The sequence below is a fragment of the Rhinolophus hipposideros genome (genome assembly GCF_964194185.1).
Source record: "Rhinolophus hipposideros genome assembly, chromosome: 16".
Lineage (NCBI taxonomy): Eukaryota > Metazoa > Chordata > Mammalia > Chiroptera > Rhinolophidae > Rhinolophus > Rhinolophus hipposideros.
Window position 1 is genome coordinate 36,934,950 of NC_138062.1, and position 12,804 is coordinate 36,947,753.

Here is a 12,804-nt window from a genome sequence, read left to right on the forward strand (position 1 = left end):
GAAATAGAGAAGAAAATCATGCAAGTACAAAGGATATGCACCCTTCTGAAGGATGATTTAAATGGAATATGGTCTCTCTGTCTCATAACAGAAGCTCTGTTTCTGGGCTATGAGGCCTCTGCTTCCTTGTATACCAACTAATTGAACTGATAGAACACCCGAATTTACAGTTAGTTTAGATAAATTTAGTTGTAATTGTAGTCAAAGTAAAGTGATCAAGATAGTCTTAACACTTCCCTCATCTTGACGAAAATTTACACAGGTTTCTTCCTGACTAGAGGCCTTTGATCTCCATTTTCTGAGAGCATTTACTTTGGAACACTTGCAAGTGTGAATATTTTTCTTTACTCTTTTGAGATGTAAATCTTCTCCCAACCACTTGCCAGCTATGCAACCCAGAAACGTCTTTCTCAAGTTCTTGGGAGCCATCCCTTTAAAATATAATAATCAAGAAAGATAGAGTCCCTATCTCTCAGTCTCTGTTGGAGGGCCGAAACCTAACTTCCGATAAGTGCCAATTAACAAATACAGATGGCCTAATCACATTGATCGATGTCCCCAAACCTCAGTGTCCTCCAGCAGTTTTCCATTAGCTCACCCCAGTGCTTAAAAACTCTCTTATCTTTTGTTTCAGAGGAGTTGAGTTCTGTTGCAACAGAATTAAACAGTCTTCCTTGCCTGTTTAATTCTTTGTGGTACAAATTTTCTTTGACAAAAGGAGATATTTAATGGAGATGAGGAGAAAAAATGAATTTAAAGGCTAGGATGTTAAGCAGATAATCTTTGGAAATGAAAACCATCCTGGATGGCCTTAGGATCATAGGAAAGCCATGAATTAAGTACTGAAATATCCAGTGGAGGAGGACAAGTGACTAGGATTTACATAGACAACTATACCAATGAGAAACAAAAGGAACAGCAGAGTGTTTTTTGTAGGTGAGAGAAATGGTATGAAAGCTGTAAAATGGAGAAAGGGAGGCATGGAATCATCTCTAAAGACTGACTTTATGGTTTGTGAGAAAAAGGACACCCTCCAGTGGAGAGGCATAGAACAACATGGTACCATGGGGCTAGCCTGGGTGAAGCTCTGGACTCAAAGGACATTAAGTAGTCCTAGAGGAGTCTGTTAGCTGCATAATGGGCATTGCAAAACTAACATATTTAATAATAAGTAGAATGATTTTCAATTATATCCATTGTTATTTTTACTGTTATCACATTTATGTAATTGGTAACGTCTTCTGTTTTTTGTTGTTCTGTTAAGATTATCCACAACCTCCCTCTCTGAATTACTCTTTATTTTTCAAAATGTTCATTGGAATTCTTGCTCATTTATTCTTCCAGAGATATTTCAGTATAATTTTATATGGGTCTCAAAAATTTTTAAATGTTTAAAATAACTATAAACTTACAAATCGATTTAGAAGAGTTGTCTTTCTATCACTAACATGATATAGCTGACAAATTTGTGTTGTTTTCTTCTAAAAGACAGTAAAGATTTTTTTGCAAATGACAAAAATTTTTACAAATGACAAGAACTTGCAAATGACAAAAAGCTTTATTTTGCTAAAATTATACATATTTGCCTTTCTATTGATGCTTCAAGTTATATCATTTGTATTTTGTTTTTAACATACAATTGCTTAAATAAATGATACTGAATTTGATTTTACCTTATTTCAGAAAAATTATTGAACTCATAATTTTTAATAACTTTTTAGTCAATTACCTTGTATTTTGAGATATATAATGATATTCTATGTAAATGAGAATTTTAATTTCTTTTTTAGAATCATCGTATGTTTTTTTCTTTCTTTCCTTGTAGTAGGAGTTTCTAGACAGGAGTTTCTAGATAATTTTTATTTCCTGGCATAATGAGCCATGACAAGTTTTAGACTTTTATGATGTACTGTTGATTCCTATTATTTGTGGTAGTTTTTTACAAAGTAACCATGAGCACTGAACTGGTAAATGCTGAACTATTCCTCCTGGGGGAAATGTAGGGTTAGGATTTTATCTTTTGGTTATAACATTTTTGTCAACATAATTGCCATTTACATTATGTAGGTTTGTTTGTCATTGTCCTTGTAAAATAAGCCCGTCTCATAAGCATTGAAAAATCCTCTCTTCCACATCTGCTTTTCCTGTATAAAACTTACAATGTACTTGTTAAGAGCACCTTAAGGAGGTATTCTTCTGTAGCCTCCTGACCTGCAGGACTTGTCTTACCTGAAAGTTTAACAGTTTTTGTGCTATATCATCTTTTGAAACGTAAACCATCCAGCACTACTTTCAAAAGAAAGTACACTCTATTTTATTATTATCATTATTATTATCATCATCATCAGTTATCATCTCATGAAGTGACCAATTTATCTGCTTTTCCATAGCTTCATAAGAGAAGAGATGTTACTTCAGCATTTTCTGGACAGACATAATACAGATCAATGAATTTTCTCTCTTTTTTCCTATTATTTTAATAATCAGCAAAAATGGAAAAGCAATCTACAGAATGGGAGAAAATATTTGCAACCGTCTATCTTATAAGGAGTTGATATCTAAAATAGATAAGTATCTCATACAACTCAATAGCAAAAAACCCGAATAATTCAAATACAAATGGGCACAGGATCTGAATAGACATTTTTTCCAAAGAAGATATCCAAATGGCCAATAGGCACATGAAAAGGTGCTCAATGTCAGTAATCATCAGGGAAATGAAAATCAAAAGCACAATGAGATATCACTTTACACCTGTTAGACTGGCTATTATCAACAAGATAAGAGATGTGGAAACAGGGGAATCTTCATGCACTGTTGGTGGGAATGCAAACTGGTGTGGCTACTATGGAAAACATTATAAAGTTTCCTTAAAAAATTAAAAATCGATCTACCATATGATATAGCAATCCTACTTCTGGGTATTTAACTAAATGAAATGAAATCTCTATCTTGTAGAGATATTGCACCCCCAGGTTCTTTGTACCAATATTCAGAGTAGCCAAGATATGGAAATCAATATTCAGAGAAGCCAAGATGTGGAAATCACTTAGGTATCCATCAACAGCTACATTGAAAAAGAAAATGTGATACACACCTCACACACACACACACACACACACACACACACACACACACAGTGAAATATTATTGAGTCATAAAGAATAATGAAATCCTGCTATTTGTGACAACATGGATGAGTCTGGAAGGCATTTTGCTAAGTGAAATGAGTCAGACAGAGAAAAACAAACATTGTATGATCTCACTTTTATGTAGAATCGAAAAAAGCTGAGCTCATAGAAATGGCCAGGGGCTGGGGATTGGGGGAAACGGAGATTTTGGTCAAGGGGTACAAACTTCCATTTATTAGAGGAATAAGTTTTAAGTATCTAATGTACAGCATGGTGAGTATACTTAACAATACTGTATTGTATACTTAAAAGTTACTAAGAGTAAATCAAAATTTCTCACCATAACTCCAACAATAGAAATGGTAATATGGAAGGTGAAGGATGTTAACTGAACTTTACTATGTTAATTATTTTGCAATATATACGTATATCAAATCATCACATTATATAATTTAAACTTACACGATGTTATATGTCAATTGTTTCTCAGTAAAGCTGGAAAAAAATCACATTCGCTGAGGAAAATATTAGTAGCTGTCTTTTTCAATTACACATTACCAGGGTTATCAGGATAGATAGACTTTTAAAGCATTTTGAGCTGTGGTCTTTCTCTGGCATTCTAGAGTGGACACTGTACAATCAAACCCAAAACCTCCTGAATTTCTTCAGCCTAAAATACTGACAAACAAAAAAATTATGATTGTCAAAATGAATCCATATTCTGTCTCTGAAATTAAAAGAACAGGGACCTTGAAACTGCAGCAAAGAAACTTTTTTTCAGTGAATGGATTGCTCTGATCTACAGTTTTAAAACAAAAATTTCTCTCCTGAAGAAAAACTTAATCCATAACTTATTGTTATCTGGTCTCTATATTTTTTCTAGTGAGTGTTGATATTTTAAAAAGCATGAAAGTGTAAACTCCTGAAGTCAACTTTAGAGAGCATGTTTAAAGTTCTTTATTGTTTTCCAATGGGGTTCTGCAAGTGTATAAAACACAAAGTGAATAAAGTGTGTGTGTGTGTGTGTGTGTGTGTGTGTGTGTGTGTGGTGTATGTGTGTGTGTGTACATGTGTGACTGCACGTGCACGCACACACACACACAGCATATTTCTCATAACAGCGACTTTGTCTTTACAGTTAAGAGCTTGCTTTCTTATGAAAGGCTTTGCACGTTTTATGCAAATGTTTCCTTTATGTTGTCAGTGTTTATCTTTGTGCCCACCAGAAGTCTTCTTAAAACAGCTCTTACTTAACGAAACTATATGGATGCTTAACAGTACCATATCATATCTTAAAAATTAAATCTTTTTTAAAAGAATCCAATAGTTTTCCTCCTTTTTTTATAAACTGCTTTTCTAAACTTTAGTTTCATTCATTGAACAGCCTCTAGTTAAACACCTGTGTACCAGACTCCATGTTCTGGGAGCTCACAGAGCAGTCTGTAAGTGAGACAAAGAGAGCAAGCTCAGGAAAACGGATTAGTGATATGGGAATGCAGAAGCATGGTGTTCCAGGTTTGGAATAGCTGGTTGAGTTTGGGGTGCCCAGAGAACGATTGAAAGAGGCAGATTCATTTGAAGAGCTTCTTGAAGGAAGAGAATTTGGATGTAAAGTAGAAATGAGAAGAAAATAGCATCCCAGGCAGGGGGATTATTGGGCCAGTTTACAGAGATGTGGAAAAGCAAAAACCAGCAGGAAGTTTGATTTAGCTGAAACTGAACGTAACAAAAGAAACAGGCTAGAAAACAAACAAGGGCAAAGAAGGATATTTTATCCTAGATTAAGGTTTTCTTGGTTTGGGATTTAATTCAATAGTTAGTGATGAGATATTTAAGAACTGAAGGCAATACCAAGTCAAGATGAAATTTTCATTTGAGAGAAGCAAACCTGTTCACCATTACTATCCTTTTCTATTATAATTTTTCTTATTCTACTTTGCCCTGCTTTTAACTAAATCCATTTGTCTTCTGTTAGACATCAGCCATACCCATATTACAGTCTTAAAACGAGGTAAAGCAAAAAAAAAAAAATTATAATAAAAGATGATAGAAAAGATCAGGCTTACCAAACCCTTGGAGTGCTGCCCCTAGCATTTGGGCATCCATTATGGGATTGAAATTGGGAGCCGGAAAGATGGTTCCTTGCACCTGGTGAGAAGAGTCCATGAGAAGAGATTGCAGTAATTCAACATTTTTCAGATAAATGAAAACAAAAGTATATTCGATATTTTAAAATTACTCTAAGATATGCACGTAGGTCTATTAAACAAATGTGTTAATTGTATGTTAATTGCAGAGATGAAATTTGGTTGATTTGAAAAAAAATCCATTGGCCTCTGCTGTATTGGTATCTGTCATTCACATAGGAAACTTCGATACTAGAAACAATAGTAGAAAAATGTGAGAATCAAATATATATATCTTTTTAACAAACAGTAAAAATTTTCTTAGGAATTAGAAACTGTAGAAATTGAAAAGAGAACTGGATGGGGGAATTCGTGTCATTTATATCAATTAGAAGTGGCACTCGCCACTACCGCTTTTTTATACATAAGGGGCCCTAAAATGTTAGAGAAAATTGAAATATTTGAATTTGGTTTATGGGATTTATACAAATCTAGATGATATACACAGGGTAGAGAATTTTTAGCTGAAGCTTGCAGCCGCAGAGGAAAACATGAAAACCTGACTGGCATTCCATTTAAATTCTCTTTCTTGCCAAAAATAAAATGGCAGAACATTTAAGTTGGGCTTTGAATCCACATGGTCTATTATTTCAGACAGAGCCAGCCAGGACTATGCACCATATGACCACACATAGCACAAGAGAACTGTCAAACAAAATTTATTAAGAAGGGAAGGTCTCCCCCTGTTTGTTGTCAGTGTGCCCAGAAACACTGGGAAAAAATGCCTTTCCCTACCAAACAGATCTACTAGGCCTTGAAAACTCAGGCATTCACCGAACTCTTCTGCAGCAATAATATTTTAGCTGAAGACGACGCTTTCTTGTGCTCATTTTCTAATGATAGACAATTGATTAATTAATTAATGAGAAGACTGGACCTTAGTTTCTAGTCCAAGAAATGTACATATACCAATACCAAAATATTTATGAAAAGTTTTTTGGAGGATTAAGAACAATGTTCACTTGAGTTGAAACTAAGAATTAAATTCAGTTTGAACTCCATTAGACTGATATTAATAAATATGAAATTGTCTATTTGAAGTAGCCTAGATACCATATAATAATTGTGATATGGCCATATTTTCATACTTAGAAGTACGACGAGGTTGGTGAAATGTTCTTCTTAAATGCCTATATGAACAGATGTATGAGTACGTAATTAAAATAAGAACATAGTCTGTATCTTATATTGCTGAAGTTCATGCATTTACAAACAAAAATCCAATTTGCTTCTGATATCTCAAATTTATTGTTCTCCTGAGCCAAACCTCAACTCTAGAAGCTATTTATTAGGAGACCTCAAGAGTTTCATTTCCCTTATTCACTTTCCTGATTGGGTGAGACTCTATTAGGAAAATAGACTGTGATTCTGTTTTGATTTATTAAGTTTGGATAGCAGATTCTAATGTTGAATTCATAGGTTGAGTTCTCCTCACCTCAAGTGTTTTCTTTTGAATCTTATAATCCTAGAGGTGTTTAAGATTTAAAGTTTTGAAATAACAGCCATACCATTAAATGTTGAAAAGTTTTTTCTTTTCTTCTATTTGTCACTGCCTTTTAGTAAATTCTTTATGTCTATGTAGTCCTTTCCAACTTTTTTCATTGGGGAAATGAGAAGTTTTTTGAGGCATGAAAAAGAGATAACTTTATTTCTTCTATTTTAGGAGTTGGAAGACTTGTTTGGACAAATTTTGTGTGGATAGTACCACTTTTTTGCCTTAATGACCTTACCCTTGCTGAGTGCTATCAGCCAAAGGGCTGTTTTAAAGTATAAAAGAGAATATGTATTTGAAAATGATAAGACATACTGTGAAATATGTGTATGTCATCCAAGCAATTCTAAGCACAGAGTGTACAAATATTCGCTACAAAACATTTTGTTAATGACCAGACTAGGATCCCCCTGATTTTCTATTTGAGTAAGTGCTATAAAATGAAATTATGTACGTGTCTACGTACGTACACACACACACACACACACACACACACACACACACACACACACACACACACACATATACAAAAGCTCTGAAAGTTATAGATAAGGAAAGTTAGAAATGTCTATAGTGATTTATCAGACACGATCTGTAGGTGAAAGAAGAGTCCACAGTTTTTTCTTCACAGTTTTTTTCCTTGTACAGATTACTAGTATTATTTTATTTTTAAAGTATAATGTAAAAAGTACTTTTTTCTTTACAGTTCTCATCTATTTGCCACTAAAAAATTAATCTCCTTGTCATCTGGCCCTAAAAATAATACACTAAAATTGTTTTGGAAATAAATTCAACATTAAAAATATAAAATAAAAATCAATGAGTACTTAGTAATTCACAAAACGCAATTTTTCTAGTAAGCATTTGCTATCTGTGCCATTTGTATAACATATTAAATCATTGTATTATTTTTATGCCAATTATGCTTTATTTAAGCTCAAGTCAGGGACATTATTTCATGTAAGGCACGTACTTAATGTTCCTTTTACTTTTTTTGACACTGGCTTACTGAATTTATCTTTTAATGATCATATTTTTCTAGCTTTATTGAGATATAATTGATAGATATTATGTAAGTCTAAGGTATACACTGTGATGATTTAACATATGTATATATTGTGAATTATTGACACAAAATTAGTTAACATATCCATCATCTCACAGTTTCCGTTTTTTTTCTGTTCAGAACGTTTAAGATCTACTCTCTTAGCAACTTTGAAGTGCACTATAAATGCAGTATTGTTATCTATAAATGCCATGTTGTACATGAGATCCCCAGGACTTATTCACCTTGTAACTGGTACCCTTTGATCAACATCTCCCAGTTGCCATCCCCGCAACCCTTGCCCCAGCCCCTGGCAACCACCAGTCTTTAAATGAGCATTTTGACTGACCTGACCTGTTAAATCTATTGAAACAGTCAGTTACTAGTTTTAACCTTGTCCTTGAATTAAAGTATTATTTCAAGAAAAAAAAAATTGTTTTGGGCCATAAAACTCTTTCAAGTGACTATGATATACCTATAAATATATATTCATATATTTAAAGGTCATATGTAATTTGACCTTTCCTTTGAATTCCCCCGCCCCAAATTTGTACTCGGCTATATTCTGTGCATTTCCTAATACTCCAAACCAGTTTCTCTGATAAAATCTCTCTCTATTGAGCATTTCTTTCACTAATAGAACCCACTGTATTTTTATTTATAATTAGTACCTTATGTTTTCCTATTTGGTACCTGTTCTTAAAGTTGGGAATTTGATATGTCATATGTTAGTATTGTTTTATAATATGGAGCTGTACTAAGTAGTTGTTCTATGACTCCATTTCTTATTCTTCTAATTATATTTTATGTCCTTTGTCTGCAAAAGGCATATCAAATATATACCATGATTTTCTATCTAGTCTAGATTTTCTATCAGACTTCTTAAAATGTTCTCATTTACTAGTGATACCACTTTAAGTTAATTATTTCTTTAAAAAAATTGTAATGAAATTTTTGGCTTTATATATAATTAATATAATAAAGCTTTTAAAAAAATGCAAATACAGAAATATGTGAATCATTCAGATTCTTTTAATCATTATATTTACTATTTTGTATTAGGAAAACTGAACAGAGACAAATAAATCAGACACACAAATAAGAATTAACCCAGATAACAGGGTGTAGTAGGGGAAGATATTCCTGGTTGATAGGGCAAAATTTCCCCAGTGCTATGTGTGAACAAGTAAGTAAGAAATAGGGATACAGTAAGGCTTAACATCTGACTTTTCTGAGAAGCAAAGATAGAGATGAGGAATGGCAAAGACGTGATTACTAATGGACATCTTCCGGTTTTTAAGCAAGATAATGAAATAATCTGATTTGAGTTCTGGTAGTAACACACTATCACAATGTAAAGAATGAAACAAAATGAAGTGATACAGGTTGTCAGGTGGCTAATTCAGAAACCTAGTTGAGATATAAAGCACACTTGACACAAATAGCATGTTCTTAATAAACACAGTTGCTTGGTTAACTGAATGTAATTTAACTTACTAATTTTTGAGACATATTTTAAGTTAACCCAGTGACTGTAGTTTAACCTTTTGAAAGAGTCAGAGACTGCCATTTCAGGGGGTTTTCAGCATATACACCTTATAAAGAAATACTCTAAAAAAAATGCTCTTTTTTATATACATGTTCCTGATTTTTCTCACGTCTTAGAACAAGTTGGAAATTTTGAAAAAAAGTGGACACTTTCCAATTTGAGATGAAATAATATGTATATGGTAAAAGTATTTTATTTTTCTTGCTTTGAAAATTGACACATTTAGAAATAGCGTCTATTGTCTAAGGCAAAACAAATTCCTATGCCTATCATTTCAATTTGAATTCTTACCACAAGGTAATCAAAACATTATCTTGGTTTCTAGTCATTTGTGAATTTAGGTTTTGACAGAGGAATAGAAAATACTTCCTTTTAAAAGACAAAATAAACTGCTTAATAAACTCACTATGCAGAAAAGCATGAGTAATTTGTGGGTTTAAAGTTGATTATGGAATATATCCCCTGAGTAAATGATCAATAGATTTCTTCAACTGAAGAAAATTTTCAAAATTATTATATGGAACTGAAAACTGTCTGAAGAAAATCATATATATTTTACTCATGAAGTTGATAAAATTATTTTCATCATCTTATAGAAATAGGTACATCAATAAATGCATCCCATTTCATTTATTCATAGCTAGTCCAGTGGCTGGGGTACATAAACACATATCCCTCCAAATTCAACGCTCCGGGGCTACCCCCATTTTAGTTAGTTTTCTCAAGGGGCTTTTGGATCACACTCATATTGGCAACCTGAGTGTCTTCAGACTTTTACACTTTGAAATATTAGCCATGTGAGTTGGTAATTTGATTGTATGGATGCCTATTTAATGAATAATTCCTTGTCATTGAAATACCTTAGTTTTAGTGTAGTTGAAGTTTGCTAGATCACCAGTTAATTGATCATTTTTAGAGCCCTGAGAGGAAATTCTGCAGAAATCTTGGGATACCCTTTTCATAGGGCATTTCTCTTGAGCCAGTATTTACTTGTCTTTTGGGTATTGGTCCTAGGATCTCCATTGGCTCAAGTCCAAATGCCCTCATCTCTCTGGAAGATCTTCAGCCACACTAATCTCCTCTGACTCATATCTGACCAGAGTTATTTTGAAGTGTTTTCAGTAGCCTTAAACATAAACAATGTTGATATATTGATATAAATGTAGGTCAGCCTTATTGAAGTTTTATAGAATTTAAATATTCTAGGTCTTATACTAAATAATTAGATGTGTTATTTCATGTTCATAGGCCAAATAATTTCTTGCCTTTTATGCAGGTTTTTATTACATAATTTAAGGTTCTTTAAATGTTAATTGAGTTTAGTTTACATATAATAGCTTATTATAGCCCCTGTCAATTTGTTAAGTTATTATTTGAAGAAAGTGAAAATAAACATGTGTTGTAATAGGTTGTGCTACATACTATTGTTAGTTTTACTATACATAAACACAACTAATTCAAGGTAGAGATGATAAGTTATGTCCTAAAAGACTAACAAAATACCATGGAATTTGGAGGAAAAGAGATACCCTTCAAGTGAAAATTAGAAAAAAATTCATGGGAAGCCTCCTGGAAGAGGTTTTATTTGAAGCAAAAACCTAATGTTTGATTAATTTTCAACAAGTGGAATTACATGGCTCAGAAATGCTATTTCTTCATGTTGTACCTCATTTCCCAAGACAGTTTTACAGGCTGACATTATTAGTTCCTTTTTCATGATATCATATTATTTCTAGCCTAATATTCTCATTAGAAATCTAAATAGTACTAAAAATGCTTGGCTAAGAGAACAAAAGACCTACGATATAGAATCTTATACATCATGGAACAATATACACATTTTCCTATATATTATTGTATGTATAAGGTTATATAAAACACACACACACACACACATATATACACATATATATGTGTATATATATATATATATATATATATATATATATATATATATATATACACATATAATGTTTCTAAGGAAAATGTTAGCTAAACTAAAGCTATTCATAGTTAAATATAAAAAAAAGCATTGTAGAGACTAAATATTTCCAACTAATAGAGTTTCTATCTTTTTTTATTGTTTGCCCAAATACTATTATGTATTAGCTAGATAGTTTTGTATTAAAGGTATAAAATATAGAGAAATACAGAAAACCATGATTAATAATTTTTACTTCTTCATAGTATCTTTCTTCAAATAAACAATGCATTATACATAATAATGTCATTACACATTTCAATAATATTTTCAGAATTGTTTTCTTCTCACTTAAAATATATACACATATATATTTTAAGCAAAACTCTAAAAATTTTTCCCATCTGAAATGGTTTTGAGGAAGAAGTGCACTATAGTACAAAATATATTCTAAAAGGCTTAACACCTTCCGCTGAGTGAAACACCAGCTGGATTCTGAATAATTTAGGCAACAACTCCCCATTCATTAGTATGACTCATTAGAAAAGACAGAACACTGATGCCATCATGCAGTCCCTCCTGCTGAGAGAGCAATCACATTACAATCACTTCACCCTCAGATTGGTCTAAAGGGTTTTCAGGAGCTGAGAGCACAGCATAACTTCAAGTGAACAAGAACCTGCAGGGTTACAATAGCATCCTTTCCAAAATAGAACCACGTGGCTGGGACCACTGTGAGACTGATTATCAGATGATACTCTACATAATCACTTAAGCCCAAAGAGAGGAACTTGTGTTTTTATTTAATCTTTTTGAAAGCTTAGTTGTTTAGTATCCCATGCTAATAAGACTAACTGTGCTTCACCCCACCCCCCCCTTTTTTTCTTTATAGCTTTACTACAGTCTCCAATCCTTATATGATGGCAGATCTACACACAGGTGAGTCACTTCCTGTTCACAGGGAGTTTAGTACTTAGCTGGTAAGACAAAGACTTTGCTAAGAAACAATGGTACAGTGTGATTTATTTCTGCTAGAAATTGGAAGAATACAACATTTATTTATGTTTTCAATTATTGGTGTAACTTTAAAAGCAGTTATTTTGAGGGGCACACCACTATTACCACAATTGTTTAAATATCATATTTCTCATTTTGGGGACAATTATTTCAGAATTGCTTTTAGAGCTATTTGAATATTTATCAGTTAATAATGAATGTGATGTTTCCAATTAGTCAAAGCCAGGACTAATGATATGAAGAGTAATATAACTGGATAATCCACCTCCCCCCTTTTGGGTGAAAAATACACTGTGAAATTAGTGAACCTGGAATCAATTTCTAAAATTAAATCAAAAAATAAAATTTTGCTAGTAAAATGCATAGTGTTTCATCAGCCTACAGCTTCAATAAAGCAAATTTCACTTAGCTAATAGTCACAAAAGGCACGGATTAAAAAAATGTGGATGGATTTGACTTAAAC

General features: G+C 32.7%; 1 protein-coding gene across 1 annotated transcript in view; it reads right to left on the bottom strand.

Annotated features, from left to right (window-relative positions):
• ANXA10 (annexin A10) overlaps positions 1-5,297 on the bottom strand; it is a gene marked incomplete at both ends in the record, with an annotated part of 40,263 nt that extends 34,966 nt beyond the window's left edge. Inside the window, one exon of the mRNA XM_081077371.1 lies at positions 5,198-5,297. Coding sequence (XP_080933497.1) covers positions 5,198-5,297 — 100 coding nt within the window. The remainder of the gene's footprint in view (positions 1-5,197) is intronic.
• Positions 5,298-12,804: the final 7,507 nt, after the last annotated feature.